General features: G+C 39.6%; 1 protein-coding gene across 9 annotated transcripts in view; it reads right to left on the reverse strand.

Annotated features, from left to right (window-relative positions):
• Nucleotides 1-24560, reverse strand: part of Nxf3 (nuclear RNA export factor 3) — a 68057-nt gene that overhangs the window by 7185 nt on the left and 36312 nt on the right. The window contains exons 1-9 of one of the 9 annotated variants that reach the window (XM_006528531.3): nt 6390-6773; nt 2656-2725; nt 2257-2354; nt 1915-2068; nt 853-936; nt 654-758; nt 465-542; nt 284-353; nt 74-162 (exon numbers count right to left, since the gene is read on the reverse strand). In XM_006528531.3, coding sequence (XP_006528594.2) covers nt 74-162; nt 284-353; nt 465-542; nt 654-758; nt 853-936; nt 1915-2068; nt 2257-2354; nt 2656-2703 — 726 coding nt within the window. In that variant the 5' untranslated portion in view covers nt 2704-2725; nt 6390-6773. Of the gene's footprint in view, nt 1-73; nt 163-283; nt 390-464; nt 543-653; nt 759-852; nt 937-1914; nt 2069-2256; nt 2417-2655; nt 2729-6389; nt 6788-24560 lie in introns of those variants that run through there. The other 8 variants (XM_011247739.2, XM_006528534.3, XM_006528532.3 and 5 more) reach the window with 8 other exon arrangements.

The following is a 24560-nucleotide window of genomic DNA, read 5'->3' on the forward strand; positions in this document are numbered from 1 at the left end:
GACACCAATCTAACTACTGGCTAATATCTCCAGTCTTATTCTCAAAAACAGCAACAAGTATAGAAGCTATTACCTGGGTCATATCCTCTTTATGGATACTCAAGGAAGGAGTCATATACCTTCTAGGAACCAGTGCCAAGTCAGTAGGACGGGTCATCAAATCTTCAGGAGGCAAGAACAGGTAATCAGAAGACTGAGAGGCACCCCACTAGTACAGCGCCAGCACCAACCCTTCCTGGATTTATAATTCCTAAATTTCCACCCCAGTGAAACCCTTTCATACCTTGGTCAAAGGGAAGTCTCTGCCGGTTAAGAACTCGCTGAGAAGTAGCACATTGTTGGTTTGTAGTCAGCTGCAGAATCACAGATGGAGTTCTGTGACTCTGAGGCTGAAGTGATAAAAAGATGGGAAGAAAGGAATAGGTTCAGCTGTGAGTATACAAGTGGTCTTCAGTTTACATTACCATTGTGTGATCCATCTTTTCTAACTTCAGCTCTGTCACTGAGTGGGGTTCATCACAGGGGCTGATGAAGATTGATATCTGCAGTGAACCCATGAGAGTCTGTGTTGACACTGAACCAAGAAGCCCCAGGATCATAAACAATATTGCCCCCCTGGCTCACAAGTTTTCAGTGACACTCTTGACACATACCTTATTATCAGTCTCATCTAGAATCTTGTCACTGATGGCCTTCAGCATAAAGGCAATGTTGGGATTGTCAACAAAAAAATGGGCCTGCATCTTTTCATAGTGAAACTGCAAGGAGAAGGGTGAGATAAATAGAATATGCAGGTTAACAGAGTCCCTCATCTGTCCAGTCTCTGCTTGTCCTCCTTTATGTCTCTCTTACCTGCACCGGAGTGAAAGGGATGCTGCACTGGCTCTGGATCAAATTCAGCAGCCACTTCTTATCATATTTTATGCCAAAGGGAATCTAGCCAAACACGAATAAAGAACAGGAGAAACATTGGCCAACTGGAATTGAAAGTTTGACTTAATCATATAATAATGCTCAGCCCGTAACGTACTCTGTGAGTCTGTTTACATAAACATCTAGAAAATGTAAACAAATCTATGGTGGCAGAAAACTAGCCAAGAGTTGCTTAAAAATGCCAGGGCACAGGGAGGGAAGAAGAAAATAGAACAATTAATTATAAAGGGAGACACGGATGCATGATGTGTTTGACAGGCATGTTGACTGGAATAATTCTTTCAGAGATGTGAACCCAAGTATTGTTAGCTTATATATCTTAAATGTATGTGATTTATTATCTGTAAATTTTCCTTTTAAAAAGCCATAAAAATAAGAAGACCCAAACATATTTTTTCAAGCTTTAAAGCAATATATAAAGATTGAACAAATTTCATTATTTCTTTTACATCACTTGTAGATTTCCTGAATTGCCTGTCCTTTCATCCGGGTGGTTTCTTTTGATAATCCAGATACTTAAATCGACTTTCTTTTTAAAACTTGAATGAATGAATTTACTTTGTATCATTTCCCCGAGATTTTAGGTTATAAACATAATTTCATTTAAAAAGCCATAATAAAAGACCTTACCTACAGCAGACCTAGCTTTTCTCTTTAACAAGAACCCCAAAGACATTGCAACAACAACCTCCCCAAATACACACATACAGTTTTAGCAAAACAGCCTTCTAATACAGAGTTGTTATATCTTCTTAGCATTGATTTATTCCTTTGCTTATACACAACCCCCTGTCTTCTCCCTCCAGTGACCCTGTTCTCTTTATATTCCTTCTCTCATTTCCTCTTTAATTGATCTAGCATGTGGGCTCCTATGTCAACTTCTCTGTACCCAGAAAAGCACCTAATGACTCTACGCAAGTGAAACACAACTCCTCCTAACCCTTCTTTTAAATATTAGATACATTTTGCTGGGGCACTTACTGTGACCTTGAACCAGTTCTCTGAAGTATCATCTTGTTTGTCCCTCTGCATTTTTCTCTCTGGAGGTTTTGACCCTCCCTCCATGTTAACATCCGTTTGGTTCCATTTCTGTACACTGACTCTCTGATAACGGGATGGAATGCCATATGGAGTGCTGTGGAAAATGAAGGGAAAAATAGTCTCTACATACTTAGAAATCCTCTAATAGACCATTTGCCCCACTTGTACCAGTGTTACCAAAAGGATGCTCAACCACTTGAAGATGTAAACAACGTATTTAAGCACAATGTTATGTGGATTTCACTAGCTGGTATATTTCAGCCATTCTGATTGGTTACTTACTATCTTCGGGTATGCATGGGAGGATTACTCATGGCTGGCTGCTGATAAAATGAAGTATGCACTGTATCACTGACGTGAGCAGGCGAGTTAAGAAATCTCTGTTGGAAAATACGCCTGCATCTCATTCTTCTTCGCAAGGGGTTAGTTTCAGAACTGCGCCCTCAAATTAAAATTAATACAACAAGGAACAATTAAAAAAATGATCGTGGAAAAAATATAATGGCTAATGAAAGTCGTTATTTTAACCATCCCCCAAATAAATCTGTGAGCGGTGTAGAAATAAAATATTTCACTGTGCTTCCACTTCTTGGGAGATGAGAGGCAAGGAACATTCACACCTGAGGAGAAAATACAGGGGTAAAAGTTTGGGTTGAATAATTGGTCTGTGATGTTACTAACCGTCTTGCCCTTCTTAGGCTGAGTGATCTGAGACAAATTACGTTTCATTCCTCAGTCTTCACTCTCTCTTCTGCTTGAAGAATAGTAAAAAAAAATTACATTGGAAGTTGTTTTAATAGTTCAAAGATCAAAGGCAAACTCCCTGCCTGAAAAAAGAACTAGACAAGAGATAATATAAAGCAGAACAAAATATACAGGTCGTATCTTGCTCGTATATTATCCTGAAGACTAGAAAGAGAGAAGGAAAGAAATTAGAGAAAATATGGTAAGCATATTTAACAGATCTTAGTTGCAAAGTTTCCAAATTTTATTAAAAAAAAGCATCACGTTCAAATAGAGAGCATTGAGAAAAAGTGATGGCTGCGACACTTTAGAGGACTTGATACTCTTGTGTTGAACAGTAGTTCAATTCCCAGACCAAACATGGTGGTTTGCTACCATCTGTAATTCCAGTTCCAGAGGACCCAATGTCTTCTTCTGACCACCTTAGCCACCAAGCAAACACATGGTGGGTGCATGTTCAGACATGAAAGCAAAACACATATAACACAAAATAAAATAAATCTTAAAAAGTTAAGCAAAACACATATAACACAAAATAAAATAAATCTTAAAAAGTTAAACTAAAGCCAGGCGTGGTGGCCCACGCCTTTAATCCCAGCACTCGGGAGGCAGAGGCAGGTGGATTTCTGAGTTCGAGGCCAGCCTGGTCTACAAAGTGAGTTCCAGGACAGCCAAGGCTATACAGAGAAACCCTGTCTCGAAAAATCAAACCAAAAAAAAAAAAAGTTAAACTAAAACAGAAACAGGCTGGGGAGATGGCTCAGCATGTAAAGGGCTTGACACCTATCCTGAAAGCTGGGGTTCAATTCTCTAGACTCACATTGTCGGAGGAAGAGAACTGTTCTCCTCAAGTTGTCCTGTTACCTCCAAACATGCACCCACATGCATACAGTAAGTGAATGAATGAATGAGTGTTTAAAATAAAACATCCCTGTGGGGTCTAAAAGCACACACATAATACCAGCCCCTAGAAGACAGAGAAAAGATTGGCACATGTTCAAGGTCAACTGGTCCACAGACAATCATCTGTGCAGCAAAGGAAAGTCAATGAGACTGATAAATTTGTAGGCAAATCTGAGTACGTATTATGTAATACAATAGTTTTTCTGGGACATATATTTATATCTTGGATATATAGTACAATGAAGAATAGAAAAAGAGAGGAGAAAATATTAAAGGGCATGTGGTAAGCATATATTATATATAATGAAAATGCATGTCAAATCAGGTGAGGGTAAATATTACCATAATGTTGCAATGTTCAAGTATTGTCTGAGGACAGGTAAAAAACAAATGTGTAGCAAAATAGTGTATTTGGACCAAATTAACCTATGATTTAAGCAAAAAAATAGGTTAAATATTCCAAATTGAAGGCAGAAAGGGCCTGATTACATAAAAAACCATTCCATCAGCTAGGGATGGTAGAACATGTCTGAAATTCACCACGTGGGAGGCTGAGGCAGGAGAATCAGGAATGTAAGGCCAGCTTTAGCTACTTAGGGAGTTCAAGGCCAGCCTGGCCTACAAGGTGAGATCCTGTCTGAGAACAAATAAAAGAAAGGATTCTGTCAAATGTTCTTTTAAACACATAACATTCAATTATCAATAAATTTTAAATAAAAAGGCAAAATACACTCACTTATATGTGGACACTTAAAGACTGAACTCATAGAAATAGAGAGTATGATATGATTACCAGAGACTAGAAGCTGGAGAAAGGGAGATGAATAAATAATAGTTCATTTGTACAAGATAGGCTATCCATTAAGACAGGAGGAATAACTTCTAATATTATTTTGGTATTTGTGTTTTTATGTGCACACATACTGTGTTTGTTTGTACCTGTCTGTCTATGTGAATATATGCACACACGTGTGTGCAGGCACTTCTACGCATGTGCAGAGGCCTGAAAGGAGCCATTTGATCCCTCAGCATCAGAGTTACAATTGCTGGCAGGAAGCCTGTCTTGCTACATGAAGGTTAAGGCTAAAATACCATTTCCCATGATTGCTCTGCCAGTGTTCTTAACCACTGAGCCATATCTCCAGTGCCAATTTCTAATGCTCTACTACACAATAGAGAGCAATACTCAGCAATAATTATATATACATCTATAATATTTGTAAAATAACAAAATGTATAACACTTTCGTACTATGCAACTGCAGGTTTTTACTGGAAAAGAAACAGCATTTTTTTTTTTTTTTTGGTTTTTCAAGACAGGGTTTCTCTGTGTAGTCCTGGCTGTCCTGGAACTCACTCTGTAGACCAGGCTGGCCTCGAACTCAGAAATTTGCCTGCCTCTGCCTCCCAAGTGCTGGGATTAAAGGCATACGCCACCACGCCCGGTGAAACAGCATATTTTAAAGAAAGAAGCTCTATGGGATGGGGGTGTATCTCCTCCCTCACATGCATAAGGGTCTAGGTTCCATGGCCAACACTGCACAGACCAGGGCTGATGATGCTCTTTTGTGATCCCAGCATTCAGGAGGTAAAGGCAGAAGAGTAACAAATTCAAGGTCACCCTTGCCTACATCAAAAGCTCAAGATCAGATGAGGCTACAAGAAACACTGTCTTAGACAGGAGAAGAAGGGGACAGGGATGAAGTAGTAGAGGAAAAGACATTTCAGTGATAAAAGTTTCAATTAAGCAAGAGGAAAGTTTTCAAATATGTATTTGCATGCATATCTTAATATAAAGAAAGAAGATTGGAGTTAAAATAAGTGGACAATATATAATTTGGATGAAATTTCAACGTATCTCATTAAATAACAGATAAACCTATCAGACAACAGTTCATTTGCATGAGGAATGTTTAAACAATATTGAGAAACAAAGCAGGCATGGTATCACATGCCTGTAGTCCTAAATACTTGGGAGGTGGGGGTGGGGATGGGGTAAAGCAAAATGATCACTTTAGCCCAGGAATTCAAGAACATCCTGAGATGTCTTTTATGTAACACACACACACACACACGCATATATATATATATATATATATATATATATATATATATATATATGTATATATGTATATATATATATATGATTTTAGATACTGTACATACATTATATAACAAATGTACTTAACTGAGGTGGAAACCTACACACAAGTGAAACATTTCATAACAGTTCATATGACAAGCCATAAAGCAAGTATCTACAAACTTCCATAAGGATAATGCAGTGTTCTGAATGACTCGGTAGATGCAATGTTAATGTTTGCTTCCCTGCTCCTCTTTTAATGCTAGTATGAATCCAAAGAATATTAATTTCCACCGAAATATACTCTAGGTCATATTTCCTACTTCTCAGATCCTAGGCCTGAAATGATCCAAAGCTCAATCAAGTCTTCCTTTTCAAACGGGGGTGGGGAGGGGGGTAGGAGGCGGCGGGGATGACACCTCACTTCAGTTAAAGCCACAAGAATGGAGGCTTCCCATCGAAGAAACATGGCAATCACCTCAATACTCATTTGATCTTTGTCTTCTGGAGGAGATAAACTAGACAGCTTGTCTGTGTGTGTGTGTGGGGGGGGGTGGTCCTGCCACTCCGACCCCACCCTGTTCCTGCCTAGAGAAGTCACCTAAATGCCATATGAGAAGACAAAGGGGCAGCATCACTTCTGCCCTAAGAAAACCTGGGCAAGCACATCATGCCGAGCAACTCACCCATGGTAGGTCCTCAAGTTTCCCGTCACGAATGTCCTTATTGTGTTCTTCTGTGTGGTCTAGAGCTGAAAAACTGAAGAGAGCTGCCGAGAAAGACGACAGACAGCAGGCTTCAAACATCCGTTACAAGATGGAATCCCTTACAGGAAGTTTCATCCCATAGAGCATAGGGAGGAGGGCCCTAGAGGTGGGCAGAGGAGACCAACTTCCTGTTTTCACTGTCTCCTGAAGTTTCTACGAGCGAAGCGCCCAGGGAGCTCTTTCACATTGCACCACTGCTATACCAGAAGCCAACTAGAGTCTGAAGCCTCGAGACTCTGGTACTTGTTGCTACAAACGCAGGGAACTTTGCATTCCCTGATCTATTTTGGCTACATTACACTGTGTTCTTTATTCTTTGAGAGCTCCGAGTGCCCACTATGAACCAGGCACTGTACTTCTGTTCTACATCAGATCTGCTCTCCCCTCCCCGACTCCTCAAGAAATTATCTGATCTTAGACTCAGCAGATGACTGAAGTTGTGGAGGCTTAATGGGGTATTAATGAGATATTCACCTGTTACCTTGGGAAACAGAGTAGACATAAGAACCGTGGCAAAGGGTGAGCCCCTCGTGTCAGGTTTGAGTAGAGTCAAGTAGCAGCCTTTGTTGTTGTTGTTGTTGTTTTTAAGTTAGAACAAAGTAACAAAATGTTCTGAAAAGTGTCCTATGATTGGAACTTACCTTCGGCTCATTCCAGAAACAGAGAGGGGAGAGGAGAGAGAGATGAGAAGAGAGGAGAGGCGGGAGATAAAAGAACGAGCAAAGTTTATTAAATCGTCCTGATGTTTTAGTGAGACTTAGAATGAAAGTTGTCACTGTGAAGAAATGTCTCAGTGATAACAGACAGGAATTAAGTTCCAAACCTGTCAGGCCCTTTTCCAAGAAGGGGAGAAGAAAAGGGGTCTAGATTCTAGTGTATTTACAGACTTTCTTGAAATGAGATAAAGTCCGACCACTGAATGAACTGAACAGATGCCCCCTACCTCTCTCTCTGTCTTTCTGTGTCTGTCTCTCTCTCTCTCTCTCTCTCTCTCTCTCTCTCTCTCTATCTCTCTCTCTCTCTCGTGTGTGTGTATACATATCTAGGGTGAACACAATTTAATACAGAAAAAACACACACCTACAAAAAATTAGCCAAGTCAGGAACTAATTTGTTTATCCACAGTATATTACCAGTTTCCTATTTGTGTGTGTGTATGTGTGTGAGAGAGTGAGAGCTAAAGAGAGAGCAAAGACACGTGCATGTGAAGGTCAGAGAACAACAAAGGAGGCCATTCCCTCCTTCTGCTGTGCGCACTCAGGGAATCAAACTCAGTCTTGACTCTTATCTAGTTAGTTATCTCAGCAAGCTTCATAGAAATATTTTTATAAACTGGAAGATTCTATGGCTTCAGTGTTTTTGTTCTCAACAAACCCATGCTAACAGTGAACTGCCAATACAATAATATTAAGAGGTGAGGCAATTGAAAGTTGTCTAAGCCACAGGGCCTCTGTACTTCCATGTTGTATTGTTGCTTTCATGAAAGGCTTGGGCATCAGTGTTTGTTGGATCTATCTGACCAATTTGCACCAATTTTATCCATAATGATGGATTTAACGGCAACACATTTTTTTGTTGTTGTTGTTGTTTTCTCTAAGGAGATTAAGATGCCTTGAATTGTCTAGGATATTGAGTACTTAGAAATTAACAGCTTGGCCGGACAGTGGTGGCGCACGCCTTTAATCCCAGCACTTGGGAGGCAGAGGCAGGCAGATTTCTGAGTTCGGGGCCACCCTGGTCTACAGAGTGAGTTCCAGGACAGCCAGGGCTACACAGAGAAATCCTGTCTCAAAGAAAAAAAAAAGAATAAAAAAGAAAAATAAATTAACTGCTCTAAGTAACTTTCTACATTTTTTCTTTTTTTAAATTAAAAAGATGTCTTCAGTTTACTGCAAGAAAACATTTTACGGTTATGCAATCATGTTCTGGTGGTTTGGTTGTTTGCAGCATATTCTAAAATAAAAGGACTCTGGACTGTTTTCATCAAGGATAAATTGCCATAATAGGATGCAAACTATGCTTATCCATGATAATTATAATACAGAGGTTCCATTTGATGCAGCCCATACAATAATAATTTATTTAGTCTAACACAGTGGACCATATTTTTTGACACTTCCATAGCTTAAGAGTACACATGAAAAAAAACCTACATGCTTACAGTGCACCTAGAACTTTTTATAACAGCCTTTTTGTTGTTTATTTGTTTGGAATATATATATATATATATATATATATATATATATATATATATATATATACACACACACACACACACATCCACACACATTTCTCATTTGGTGCCCCTTTAGCCAGAATCTCATTACTGCTTCATTTTTGTACTAACATTTAATTTAGGTATTTTCCCTATATTGGCCCTGCTAAAATAGAATATAGCATCTTTCATATGGTAGGAACCAACGAGGACACTTTCCTTTAACTCATTTTTTTGTAGTTTTATAGTAAGAAGCAGGAGGGAAAATGCATTTGTATATCGTTTCTAGGCAAATTGTGAAGCTAACGATCAGCCTGTTTCTACCTATACTCAGTCTTGCTTCACTAGAAATAGGAATCATAGCCTCTTGAGAAAAAAAAGTCACCATTCTGCATTTAGCTGTATCTATATATTTCATGCCTATATTTTTGTTTGTATTGCAAAAATTCACATAATAAACAGTGTAGTGACGTAAAAAGAGAAAGAAATAGTTCAGAATAGTTAAGAGCAGCAAAACAATTGGCAACACGTGAGGTTGTAGGGAAGGGAAACCTTCATTCCCTGTTGCTGGGAATATCAATATGTGCAGCCATTCTACATATCAGTATGAAGAACCCCCAAAACTACAAATAACTCCACCACCTGACCCAGCTAAGCCCTTGGTATATGTGGAAAGTACTCAACATCCCACTCCATAGATATTGGTTTTAGCCATGTTCATTGATGCCCTATTCACAACAGCTAAGAAACACAATTAATCTAAATGCACTCCAGCAGATGAGTGGACAGTGAAAATGTACAAGTACATTTTAAAAGCCTTACCCTACCTTTGAGCAGATAGGGTGTTTTGTTGTTGTTGTTGTTATTGTTGTTTTGGTTTTTGTTTGTTTGTTTTGGGTTTTTGTTTTTGTTTTTGGCAAGAGCCTGCTCTTGGTCACTAGCTTAAATAAAGGACTCAGACTTGTTAAATGAAGGACTTATACTACACACACACACACACACACACACACACACACACACCAGGGGTTAGGGTTTCATTGCTGTAAAAGGACAGCATGACCAAGACAACTCTTATAAAGGAAAACATTTAATTGGGGCTGGCTTACAGTTTCAGAGGTTCAGTCCATTATCATCATGGCAAGAACTTAGCAGCATCCAGGCAGGCACGGTGCAGGAGGAGACTAGAATTTTACATACTGATCTGAAGGCATCTGAAGGGAACTGTCTTCCATAGGCAGCCAGAGGAGGCTATGCCATACTAGGCAGGGCTTGAGCATAGAAGAGCTTAAAGCTTGGCTTACACAGTGGCACACTTTCTCCAACAAGGCCACACCTCCTAATAGTGCCACTATCTATGGGCAAGCATTGAAACACATAAATGTATAGGGGCAAAACCTATCCAAAGCACCACAATAATGATACATGTATGTAAGAAATATGGTTCAGCTGCACAGAAAATGAAATCACAAAATTTGCAGGTAACTGGATAAACCTAGAGAAGATTATACTGAGTGATGTAACCCAGACCCAGAAAGACAAATATCCACTCTCATCTATGATTTCTGGCTCTGTATCTTCAAATGTGAATATACAACATGGAGTAGCTACAGAAATTTTAAAAAAGTATAAAGGGTCTGTGGAAGTGAGAGGGTAATATCAGGATACAGGTTATATGAAGCAGGAAATAGAAAAACAGGAGGGGGCTCCAAATGAGGAAGGAATGGGAGGTCAGTACAGGAGATGAAGGGAGTAGGGACAAATAACACCAAGGGTGTTTGATAAAGCCTCAAGGAAACTTATCATTTTATATTTACCTAAAATTGTAAATGTGTATGTATGCACGTGCATGCACACACACACACACACACACACACACGCTAAAGGAAGTTATACTGATGAAATGACTGATAAGACTCCCTACAATAACCATAGACTAACAAAAACTCCAGTACCATGTATAATAAATCCTTCAAGTGGTTCATCAGGGAAATTCAAGTAATCCCCCACTAATATAGATTATGTCAGCTGTCCTTGGTTGCTTTTCAGAGGCTGAGGGTGGAACCCAACTGCTGAACATACCACACACTTAGGAAACAGGACTTGGATCATTTGAACTGTACCTAACCTGGAAGATCCCTTCCTGTGTTCTAGCATCAATGGTACAAGAAAGTCCTATGCAAGCTGCCAAAGGAGGGAAGCAGTCAATAGTTCTACCAGCCACGGGACCCGTGGACCACACACAGCAATGACCAGAATGATAAAATATACATAAAGGTCTAGTAAGTGGTATTCACATGTTGGTGGTAACCAACAGGTGTTTAATTAGACTTAAGGCTCACTCATTAGGAGGGAAACCATGCCTGGGCCTAGAAACCTAGCCAACTCCCACAGCTAGTGAGGTCATGGATCTTAGAAGAGATTCTATTACCACCATTTTGCTAGAATAGCATAATTCCTTACTACACTCTGAATCATATCCTTATACCCACAGATAAGTGTAGCTGCCACCACTTTTTTAAAAAAGCTTCTCTTTACAGCAAATATGTGAAGATTTTGTCAATTTGTTATATTCAAGTATTCCTTTCAAAATTTACCTAATCACAAAATACCAAGGAAATAAAAATGTGTACTTAGTGAAATTATTCCACACCTTCAATCTACAAAATCTTCACAACCTATAAAATGGTGCATATCACTACCATTTTGCAGTAGTATATATACTACAGTATAGTCTAAATGAGTGTTCCCCAAAGGTTTGTATGGAAAAGCCTTAGTCATCAAGAAAACACTATTGGTATGTAGTACAACCTTTAGGAAAAAGGGCTTAGTGGGAGGTTCTTACATGTCTAGGAATAATCCCCTTAAGGGGATTTAGGACACCAGGATCTTCTCAATTTGCTGGCTGATGCAGTGAACACATTTATCTAACACAGGCTTCCCTCCATTGCCACCCAGCACTTGTGCCAGAAGCCCAAGCAATAATCTATCCTGTCATCGAATTGACCTTCAAACTTGTGAGCTAAAATTACCATTTAATCTTCATGAGTATTTTCCAGGTGTTTCATGACACTAACACAACTCTTTGATGCTTTTTCCTCTAAAATATTCTTGGAGATTGAAACAAAAAAAAAAAACATTTACTATGGACACACATGGTTTGGTATAAAAAAATAAAGTCTATACAAAGTCTCTGTAGGTAGAATACAGACTTGAAAGTTTCAAACAGCTTACTTTATGGAAAGCAATATCTTCTAAAATATATTTCAAAAATATTTAAGTTTTTCTAAAGATTTATTTTACTTTTATTCATTTGTGTATGTATGCATATGTGTGTGTGTATGCCCACACATGTACTTGTGCAAATATGTGTTCAGGTGCTCCCAGAGACCAGAGGAGGATATTATTTACAGGTGATTATGAGACACCTCACATAGATCTTAAAACAAAACTTGGGTCTTTTGGTACAGCAGCATGTGGTCTTAACTGCTGAGTCATCTATCTAGCTCCTTAATTTTATTTTTGAAAAGTAGGATAAATTAAAGAAGCAATAAGAAATCATTAAATTCTCACTGACTTTGTACATATTACAATGTTTTATAACTTATTCTACATTATAACACATATTTAATTTTTATCTTATTTTAATTTGTGTGTGTGTGTGTGTGTGTGTGTGTGTGTGTGTGCAGAGGACTGTGGCAGTCAGAGGTACTGAATCAGTATAGAGCTGGACTAACAGATGGTTGTGAACTGAATGATATGAACGCTGGGAACTGAACTCAGGTCCTCTGCAAGAGCACTCTGCATTCCCAACTGCTGAAGCATCTTTCCAACCCCATAACATGTAAATTTTTGGCATAATCTGCATAAAATATTTCATTGCAGATGAAAAAACAGCCTGGCATTTTAGACAGGATGAGGTCATATCTATTATGTGATCTTCACTGATTTTTTTTAAAATTTCAACATCATGTGGCAAATCCAAATAAGAGGAACAATCATTCTGTGTGGGTGGAGAACCAGGGGTTTGGACATTGTAAGCATGTCTCCAACACATCTTATAGAACCAAGACTGAATCCTGAAACTTGGAGATCAAAGCCTTTGTTATTTTATTTTATTTTATTTTATTTTATTTTATTTACTACTTCAACTGCCCTTGTTTCAATTAGAGTAGCCTTTTATAAACTTTGTTTAATTCCATAACAGGAATACCCATACAATTTAGGTAATGTGGAAAGTACATGGAAGGAGGAAAGGTTCAAATAGCCAGTTACATCACAAATCACTGACAAACATAGCTAACCTTTAAAACGATTTAGATGTATTTTATTTTTTGTGTTTATGAATGCTTTGCCCACATGTATGTGCTGGTGCATGCCCAGAGAAGGTCAGGAGAGAGCAACATATCACATTACAGATGGTTGTGAACCACCATGTGAGTGCTGGCAATTAAACTTTGCTCCTCTTCAAGAGCAACACTTGCTTTTAAACACTGAGCCATCACTGTAGTCCTAAATATAGTTAACCTTTTAAGTTTTCCTTCTAACATTAAAAAGTAAAGCCAAGCTTTAATGTATGGTGACAATTGGGACAGTCATAATCGGTCTTGCAAACTTTATATGCCTCAGTACAGGGGAATACCAGGGCCAAGAAGTGGGAGTGGGTGGGTAGGGGAGTGGGGGGAGGGTATGGGGGACTTTTGGGATAGCATTTGAAATGTAAATGAAGAAAATACCTAATTAAAAAATAAATTCAAAAAAAGAAAGCATATTAAGCTCACAAAAAATAATGAAGCATAAATACTAATTGAGGCAACCTAAAGACAAGTACACATAATGTTACTATAATTTTGAATAAGTTCATCGATATAAATTTGTAAATATACAAATATGAGTTAATTTTCTGTCTGAAGACTAATCAATTTAAATAATATATATCAATCTACTCACAGAGGCCTCATGTCAGGCAAGGATCAACAAGGGAAGTGATACAAAACAATGTAACTTTATAGATATGTATTTGTGTAAGAGGACCTTTTGCTTATGACATGGGAAAAATCTGGGAACTAAATTCATAATTTGGGTTTTGTTCAGAGAGCCAGCATTCTGAGTAGCAGCATAAAGATCTGTTTTCCATCTAATCTTCAGCCAGCAAACTATAGAGAGAGGAGAAATAGAGATAGTTGATTATTCCAAAGCTTAGACTTGGCCCTCTGGTCAGGAGGTCAGTCTTATCTCTGAGATTTATGGTGTTGGTGTTTTTCTCATCCTCTCTACCACATGACAGGGGTAGGAGAGAGGGAGATAGGGGTGAGGGTTTCACAAACACCAAAGTCACTGGGGCAGCTGTTTGGATGATATCCAGGTTGAAGGATAACTTAAAGCAAACAAACCATTTTCAGTGTGTGCCTGTGGGTCCCTTCCTATAGAACAAGTACAAATGTGTCCTTATGATATAGAATAAGCAGAGCCCCTATTGTGTTCCTGTCATTTGTTACAGTAAAAACTTTTTTGTCCTCTGTGTATATTAGAATCATCTCCTCACCATCTTGAGGTTGGCATGTGATTGATAATGGTAACTGATACTAGTAGAAGGAGGAGGGGGGTGTCATGGAACTCTCACCTGGGATTCCAGCTGTTACTGACTTCTACTGCCCCACCCCCCCACCCCCCCCACCCCCGTTGCAAGTGAAGATGTGCTAGAGTATAGAGGAAGTTGAAGATTAACTAAGGGACAAATTGCAAGATGTAGCTTCCATGTTTGGATAGGACTTTGTGATGATGCAATTGCTCTGGAGTCACCCACACTCTTGCAAGTAACGTTTATCTCTACTCTGTAGATGTGCCCATAGTTTTGCCAAGATGGGAGGAATCACTAGTTTGGTGATCTGCTGTCAGCGCCCTATATGGAGTGATTAAACAGCCGTAGGCTTCTCCCCAGGAAAAGTTAACACAAAAGTACCATCTTACTCTTTACATCATAGTTTACCGGAGAAAATATCAAGATAATAACTTGAACAGAACAAATTTACGATTGGCTTGACACAAGTAAATGTTCCTGTGTAGTTATATGTTAGTTTAAGGCAGTTAAAACATTTTATTTGTTATTGTTATCATAGGAGAAAGAAACTCTAATATACAGCCAGGCCCAATTTTAAATATGAGGGCAAATATGGATTTAAAAAGAAAAAACCCAGTTACAATGTAGAGGGATTTTTGCTAAACCACCTTAAAAAGTAAGACAATATGATCAGGAATCAAGGGCAAATATAGGGGAACTAGATTACACATCAGAAGCTGGACTAATTAAAGTGCTGTGCTAAGATTTACTCTGGAAGGCCAAAAATAGCACACAAAGATAAAAATATATAGTTTTTTCAAAAAAGGGTTCAGAAGACTGGTGTAAATTTGTTCATGGAGAAATTTTTTTGCCAAAAAATATACCTGTTGGTTTTTTTAAAAATGGATACAAAATGCAGACTTTGAGGAAAGAAGGCTGAAATAATTGCCTTTGATATGGTAGGTGCATGTGTGTACTTGTATGTACATACATGCATGTGCTTCTATGGCTGAACATAACAAAACTGTGTATTCTGCGTTCCTGGATCTCAAGTCTATCTCTGTAGACACACATTTACACGGGTAGGTTTCTGTCTCTTGGTCAGAATTCAGGCTTGGAGCTTAGAGATTAAAAAAAAAAAGATGAGAATTAGATTGTTTCTCCTGGGTGGAAAATTCCATAGAACCACCACTGATGCAAGAGTCTTTATTTCTTTCCGGTCACTCCTACAGTATCCAAGTGAGATACTTTGGAATTGACCAATAAAAGGTCATTTGTTTATTTTTCCTTTGGTTCTCCCTTATTAAAGATTAAAATTCTTAGTTTTTGAAATTAGAACTCACAGTAATCCTTAGACTAAATCACAAAAATAATTAAAGTACATAAGCATATGTACTTTAATAATGTATGTTCCTATATGTATTAAAAGCATAAATATTAGCTTCCATTGCTATTGAAATCATATATTTTATTCCTTGACCATCTGCTTTCCTGCTCTGTTCCTCATAATAGTGGCTAATATGACCACATTGCAAAGATGGTCTCTTCTAAAAAGAACCCCATTAATACAACAAGCTCACATCCTTGACAACGCTGCCCACTCATTCCCCCCACCCACTCTCTAATATCCGGTCTCCAGGATGCTCTAGACAAAGCTACCCAGACCAGTTTCCCTGCATCATTCTCTGAGCTCAGAGGCAGGCTGTTGCATAGCAACAGAGGCTCAGAGTCAAATATAGACCATGGAAGGAAAAGTAGCCCCAGGTAATGTCAATGCTATTAGAACAGTGAACAAAGCATACCTCTCAAACAGCCTCAAAAGCAGCCCACAACCTCTTCCTACCAAAACCCCTCACTTCATGCTCCCAACCTAGTATGTTCCCCAATGTGTTTCTGTTCTTGACGAAATGCACCATTTTTTGATCCCTCAGTTTTCCCATTTACTTCAAAGTCTCATTCACAGAAAGGTATACATTTTAATAGAATTTGTATTCAACATATGCATAGTGGTATTCCATCTTCTGTGTCATCCTGTAAGGGGTTGTGGTTTTAATCCTAATCTTTGTTATGGATCATAAAGCTGTATCTCCGAGAGTAATTAATGGAGTGCTTTGACCCTGCAGGCCTAGCTTCTGCTTCTGCTTTATAGAAACATGTAGAAGCATAGTTCCTTTGCCATGATCTTACCTAGATGACTGATTGTCCAGGTCCTTATTTACGAGAAAGAGAGAGAGAGAGAGAGAGAGAGAGAGAGAGAGAGAGAGAGAGAGAGAGAGAGAGAGAGAGGAATGACTCTATGTCAGTTGTCAGGTGTGAGTCTAAACTAAACTGTCACAGTAGGAAGCATGAAAAATAATGACTCTTTATTAGTGTGTTTTTCTTTTCTTTTTTTGGTTTTTGTTTTTCCAGACAGGGTTTCTCTGTGTAGCCCTGGCTGTCCTTAAACTCACTCTGTAGACCAGGCTGGCCTCAAACTCAGAAATCCACCTGCCTCTACCTCCCAAGTGCTGGGATTAAAGGCATGTGCTACCACTGCTTGGCATGAAACTTCATTAGTATACACCATATGTTTATGATTGGCATCACATAAGTTTTAAAAATAAAAATAATGAAATCATTAAAAGCATGATTCCACCATGCTAGGAACTGGGTATCATATTCTCACTCATAGGGTGCAGAACACCTACTTGATCAGTAGTAAACACGTACTTGAACTGCAGTCAATGATCTCAGATAGTTATTGGGCATTGGGTTTGCATATTTGAGATCCCATCCCAGTGGCCAAACAGAATGATGTGAGCACCAAATAACATAGTTCTGGTGGTTTACTAAAACACATAATCTATATAAGTCCCTATGAATTCTTAAAGAAATGAAAAAGAAAGCCAGAGGAAAGTCACTGCTCAATTACTGGAGGTCGTTTAATAAGAGGGCTCTTTATTCTGAAAACTGACAATACTAAAAGTAGTCAATAACTCCATGTGTTCCTCTGTGCATATCATTGTCCATGTAACCTAATAGCTGATGTAAGAATGCTTCTTTTACACAGAAATTACAGCTAATCAACAAAGACAGAGTTGTTGAATTGTGTGAATTTTATCAAAGTACGATTCTAAAAGCAATCTTCAGGTAGTACAAAAACCAGGGAGGCTTCAAGGAGGTGAAATACCCATGGGAAATTTTATAATGGGTGGAAAAATCTTTCAGAAAAGAACTACAACCAGCCATGAGTCTTCGAGTCACAGACGATGAGCTAGCCAAGTACACTGGACTCCTAGGGGAACCACAAATAGCACGAGTTAACTGTCAATAGCTGAGCATTTCTACAAAAGCCCAGGGCATTTCACTACCTTTGTGAATATTGACAATACTCATTCTCCTCTACTTTAAAGCCCAGCAACATTTTTGGTACTGAGAGCTTGCTGTGATATCAAAAGGGGGCAGAGTTCTGCCAATCACCTATACTCTGCACAGCTTCTCTAATGTCTATGCTTTCTAAAGTTACCTAAAGGGTGAATTGTTCATTCGAGACAAGTAAAGGCATAGAAAGGAGAATTGTACAGACGTATTTCCATTTTGTAGGACAGCCTGAACATCACCGTTCCAACCTGACATAATTATTATGACTTTGATGACATTTTTAATGGTGACTTCCATGGCCAGATGAGTTGAGCAGGGTTCTTCCTGCAAGTATTTGGACAGATTTTTTTTAACTTTGTGAATGTGATTATATAAGGGTAGAAATTAGTCAGGTGTAGTGGTTTGTTCTTATAATTCTAGAGTACAGGAATATCAGGACTTCAAGGCCATTGTTGGCTATATACTAAGTTTGAGGCCAGTCCATGCTGTATGAAAAATGAAAACTTAAGAAAAAGAGTACAGAGCTAATACCCTACTTACAACCCTGCAAACTTCTTTATGTGACAAAACTATATGTTGAATGTGTATCCATGCCAACCATAAAGTCCACATAATAATGAACTTGTTACAAAAATGGTAAGGGTCCATTCACATGTGGTAATAATGACAAAGTATTAAAGCCTGGACTGAGGGCATAGTTTGGTGGCAGAGCCTAGGACACAAGAGGCCTGGAATTAGATCACTAGGGCCTGTAAATGCAAACTTTTTGAAAATGGAATCTATGTATGATTTAAGACTTGACATGAAGTGATGGATTTAGGGTGATCTTTAAATCCAACAATTCTTATTCTTGTAACAAACTGAATGGAAGAAGGTTGTGTAAGGAGGCAAATTGGAGGCATAGTGCCACAAAGCCCAAAAGCTAGAGAAAAAGGAATAAATGAGCCCACTAACAACCTGTCTCAAATGTCATTGACTGTTCAAAAAAACAACCAGTTTTATTATGACACAAAGGAAAATAACATCTGTAAAAATCAGCAAAGGGCCACTGAGATGGGGAGAGGGGGAGAGAAACGGACCCTGGAAAGCTGGTCTTTGATCTCCACATGTACACCCTGAAACAGGCATGTGTATTTTCACACACACACACACACACACACACACACACACACACACACACACACAAGCAAGCAATGGGAAAAATAAATTCTTTTGCATCACATCATTTCTGTTGTTAGCACTGGAGATTGGACCTGGGCCTCTAGACAAAATAAGCACATGGTCTGCTTTAGCTAAACCCTCAAGTCCTTACCCCTTTAAAGTGTCGAGTCATTTTCAGAGCAGACCTTGAAGATGGACAGTGTTGCTAACCCTCACAGTGCACCATAGATGAAACACCGTGGGCAGTGAGGATAAGGACGGTGCTCAAGGCTGCAGAGTTAGGGAGGAGGAAGGCTTTCGTTCACACCCAGGACATTGTGCTCCAGCTCCCGAGGAATTGTCAAAGACTTCTTGTTAAGGGAGAGAGACAATCTGTACAACTGAGCATATGATAGGACACCATTAAAGTAATATTCTAACATTTATATCAACAAGGAACTGTGCCTCATGATTAAAAGAAAATTTGTGACCTTGAAGAGAGAACGTCTGCTTCGGCCAAGGGGCCTGAGCTGAATGTGTGGGGTGAGAAGAGAAGAATGCTACAGAGAATACAGGCCACTTGTGAAATTTCAAAGGGTCGGGGTGGGGAGAACCTCTCAGACTGCAAGGCCACATATTTATCCCTCGTCCTTTGTGCTTACTAGGGCAATGACGGATCACCTCTAGTAGAACAGTGTAGGACTTGCGTTCAACTAATATTGAATTGCTGACAAATGAGAAAAATCCCAACAGATTATTTTATGCATTTTTATCCCTGTGCAGGCAGGACAAAGGTGAAATTATCCATTGGATAGATCCTCTGGATAGATCCAAGGACGGTTGATAGTGGAACAGGCCTAGCATTTTCCTACGTAGATATTAACTAACATGCAGAATCATTCAAGGGCAGCCACTAAGCACACCTAGCACCAGTGTGTTCCCACATCAAGGCATACATGGTCTGTCTTCCCAGGTGGGCACCTGATTTGGGTTTGCTTGGAAGCATGACGTGAAACATCTCTTAGCGCACTATGGAAGACCCAAGAACATGAAGCCCTTCCTTACTCTAACGTTGGGAACACAAAGGGTGCCAGAGAGATATGGCTTCCCTACTGTGGCTGTCTGTGTACCCATTAGGCAAGGAAAGCAGGAATGATTTTCATGGTGCCTGCCTTAGATTTTAGTAAAGCTCAGCCAGACCTTCCTTGCTGCTGTGTCCTAACAGTTAAAAGTTATTAGCAAACATCCTAATGTCCCACTCTGTGTGTGACGTGCACACTGAGCTCGTTTCCTTAGTTATCCCCGGAAGAAAAGCCTGTCCTGTCCTTTTTACACAGATGAGCAAGCACACGATCATCTCCAGATGCCCTACTTGGTTGGACAGAGTCCATCCCTTGAGCCCTGTTGGGAACTCTGAGCACTCACAGGTACTCTTTCATCTCATTTCAGGTGGGAAGAAGAAAGCAATCTCTGTTTCAGATGTTCCCATTATAGTTTCAATAGGATTCCTCCTATTAGTTCAGCAATTCTAGAAAACTCTGGAATTTGGAGGTAAGCTCTAAGCCTATGTCACCTTCCTTTTGTAGGTCTGAGACACTCAAAGTTGCAAACCTTCTTTTGGACCCCCTCCCCCCATGATATGCATCTCCACTGTTCTTTATAGTTCCTTTTCAGTTTGTTTTGTTTGGAGTTTAAAACAAGGTCTCACTATAGCCTGGGTTGGCTTTGAAGTTGATATTTTCCTGCCTCAACCTCCAGAAGCTGGAATTGCATGAGTTACTAGAATTCCTAGCTTGTTTCTCTCCCTTTTATTTTTGTGTGGCTATTAGATTGTGTGTGTGTGTGTGTGTGTGTGTGTGTGTGTGTGTGTGTGTGAAGACCAAAGGTTGATATTTATTTTATCCTTCTATTACTCTTCACTATGCATTTTGAGACAAGGTCCCTCTCACTGAACCTGGAGCTCACTGATTTGGCTAGACCAGCTATCAGGGATCAACATGTATTTTCACCAGTACCAAAACTACAGGTGCATACTGTTGACATAACCAATTTTTTCCACAAATTTTGTGGATCTGCATCTATGTCCTAAGCTTACCCAACAAGCACTTTACTAATGAACCATCTTCCCAGGCCCCATCCTCCTCTTCCTCCTCCCCCTCTGCCACCTCTGTCTCCTCTTTTCTATTCCAAAGGAATATATTTTTCAATGAGTAACAAGTATAATGGAGCAATTTATTTAATATTATTGCAGTTGTTTCGATATACCCCTGTCTTAGTTAGGGTTTTACTGCTATGAACAGACAACATGACCAAGGCAAGTCTTATTTAAAAAACAACAACAACAGCAACATTTAATTGGGGCTAGCTTCCAGGTTCAGAGGTTCAGTCCATTATCATCAAGGTGGGAGCATGGCAGCATCCAGGCTGTCATGGCACAGGCAGAGTTGAGAGTTCTATGTCTTTATCTAAAGACTGCTAGTGGAAGACTGACTTCCAGGCAACTGGGGTGAGAGTCTTAAGCCCACACCCACAGTGACACACCTACCCCAACCAGGTCACACCTATTCCAACAAGGTCATACCTCCAAATGGTGCCACTCTGTGGTCCAAGAATATACAAACCATCACATTCCACTCCCTGGCCCTCAAAGACTTGTTCAAAAACATGAGTCTTTGGGGGCCATACTTAAACATAATATAATGCAAATGCATTTAGTCCAACTTTCAGAGTCTTCATAGTCTATAGAAGTCTCAACAATGTTTAAAGTCCAAAGTTCAAGGGCTCTTCTGAGATTCATCCAACTAATTAACTGCAATCTCCAAAGCAAGGCAGGAAACCAGCTGGGCAAACTCCAAACTCTGCATCTCCATGGCTGATGTCAAAGCAGTCTTCAGATCTCCATTCTTTTTCATCTTTGTTGACTGCAACAAACTGCTTTCTCCTGGGCTGGTTCCACTCCCTGTTAGCAGCTTTCCTCAGCATGTATCCCATGGCTCTGGCATCTTTAACATCTTTGAGTCTCCAAGGCAATTTCAATGTTACAGCTTCTTGTTTCAGTGTCTGGGATTCCACTTGATCTTTTGGACTCCTCCGAAGGGCTGGCATCACTTCTCCATCTCTGTCCTCTGTAGCACTCTATGCTCAGGTTGATCCACTTCACTATGGCTGCTGTTCTTGGTGATCATCCCATGGTACTGACATCTCCAATACACTGGGGTGTTCCACTCCAACTAGGCTTCACCAATAACCTCTCATAGGCTCTCTTCATGGTGCCAAGCATCAAATCCTTTGCCTGACCTCTTCAGTCCTGGGCCATCAACTACAGCTGAGGCTGCACCTTCTCTAACAGTGCCAAGCCTCAGCTGTTCTTCATGACACCTTCATGCCTTCAAAACCAGTACCTGGATTTAAATTTAACTGGGTGACTCTTACACATTACCAAGTCCAGCTGCAGCACAAGGTACAACCTTGTCTATCTCTGGAACACAGCTTCTTTGTGCTCCCAGAAAACAACTCCCAGATTTCAACTCAGTGATGCTGGTCTTTTCTTAATCATTGCTAATGTGTTAGCTCCAGCTAACCAGCATCAATTGTCCCAGCAGTTCCTTCCATTCTTAACTCTAGAGCCAGAGCCACATGGCTGAAGCTGCAGAGTTCTGCTGCTTGCAGGAATTAGAACATGACTCACTTGTACTATTACATTGCCACTGGCTTTCTGTTTTCCAAATCCTTCACTGCCTAAGCTTGGCTATCCTGGGTCTTGCTCTGTAGATTGGCTTTGAACGCAGAGATCAGCATGCCTGTCTCATGGGATTAAAGGTGTGTACCACCATGCCTGGATTTAATTTAACTGGGTAGGATCTTGCCCAAAGGTCCCACTCCCTTAATCTGTTATCTCCTATGACACAGGATTTTGCTCCATTTTACTTCCTGGGACCCCTTTAATACTCAAACCATATATTTTATATTTTTCCTTTCTAAGCTTGCTATAATCGTTCAAATTTCTCTTCATAAGACTTAACCAGAGAACAAAGTTTTTGCAGGGCTTTTTTGAAACTTCCTTTGTCAATGTAATTAATGCAATTAATCCAAGTCTCTTCACCTTAGCCTCAGGCAAACTTTTCAGACAAGGGTAAAATGTACCCACATTCTTCACCAAAATACCACAAAAACAGTCTTTATGCCACATTCTGAAATTCTTCTCCTTTGAAATCTCTTGGGCCAGGTCAAAACAGTTCAAATTAATCCCAGCAACAAAGTCTTCCATATACCTACTAGGATGACCCATAAAGCCCCATTTAAAGCATTCCACTGAGTTCCAAATCCAAAGTCCCAAAATCCACATTTTTTTCAAATAAAAGCATGGTCAGGCCTATCACAGCAATACCCCACTCCCAGTACCAACTTCTGTCTTAGTTAGGGTTTTACTGCTGTGAACAGACACCATGACCAAGGCAAGTCTTATAAAAAACAACATTTAATTGTGGCTAGCTTACAGGTTCAGAGGTTCAGTCCATTATCATCAAGGTGGGAGCATGGCAGCATCCAGGCTGTCATGGCACAGGCAGAGTTGAGAGTTCTATGTCTTCATCCAAAGGCTGCTAGTGGAAGACTGACTTCCAGGCAATTGGGGTGAGAGTCTTAAGCCCACACCCACAGTGACACGCTTACTCCAACCAGGTCACACCTATTCCAACAAGGTCATACCTCCAAATGGTGCCACTCCCTGGTCCAAGAATATACAAACCATCACAACCCCCTATATATTAAAGTAGTACCATTCTCTGTTGATCTCATTTCTACCTAGAATTCATTGAGCTACCTCTTCTTCCCTCAGTATAGAATGAGGTGGCCACACTATAAAGAAATCCCTCACATAGAACAGAATATTCTGCCTCCATCATCCCCATCCTTAATAGGCATTCCAGAACTTCTCCCATACCTTCTCTGTCCAGTGTACTATGGTACAATTTTCCAGGCCCATTGTACCACATCCTTGGTCAGTTACTCGCTTACATCCCTGTGCTATCCTATACCTGCTGGTGACTGCAACAGCATTCATAACTACCTTGTTTTGCATCATATATGCCTTTTCAGTATTCTTTGATACTTACCAGGTTCTCCAGAAGAATCAGAATCATTCCATATAAGTCTTTTTGTACTATATCATATTTTTTCTGCTCCTTGTATAATTTTCTTTGTAAATATTGGTGATGCACAGGTATGATCTCAGGACAAAACAGAGAACCAGAGTTTGAACATTTCTGAGATAGAAAGAGAAGGAAGATGTTGGGAGTACCCCAAAGAACTTTCTGAAAGCCTGCAAGCATAATCCAAGAGTTTTCAGTATACTGAACACTGAGGGATACAGACAGAAACTGCCATAGAACACCAGACTGAATTCTAAACTGTTTGACAGGAACAAAATTATCTTGTTTCTAAATTTGTGCATCCAAGCTATATGTGTTCTTTGTAGCATGCTTTTTTTCTTTTATTGTGACCACGCTCATATGTAAAGACATTTTAATTTTTCTACAACTTAGAATTTTACATTAAGTAGTTCTTTCATCATATGGTTGCTTCCAAGTTCATTTTAACAATACATTCTTAGTCCCTGAGGATGAAGTGATGGATCAGTGGTTAAAAGCACGTACTGTTCATGCAGAGCACCAGGCTTGGTTCTTAGCACACACATTAGTTCACAACTGTCCATTACGCCATTTCCAGGGCATCCAACATGCTCTTCTGACCTCCAAGGATACCAGATACACATGTAGTGTACATACATACATGTGCCTTTTCCCCAGCCTTGAGTAGG

This window comes from Mus musculus, chromosome X, assembly GCF_000001635.26.
Source record: "Mus musculus strain C57BL/6J chromosome X, GRCm38.p6 C57BL/6J".
Taxonomy (NCBI): domain Eukaryota; kingdom Metazoa; phylum Chordata; class Mammalia; order Rodentia; family Muridae; genus Mus; species Mus musculus.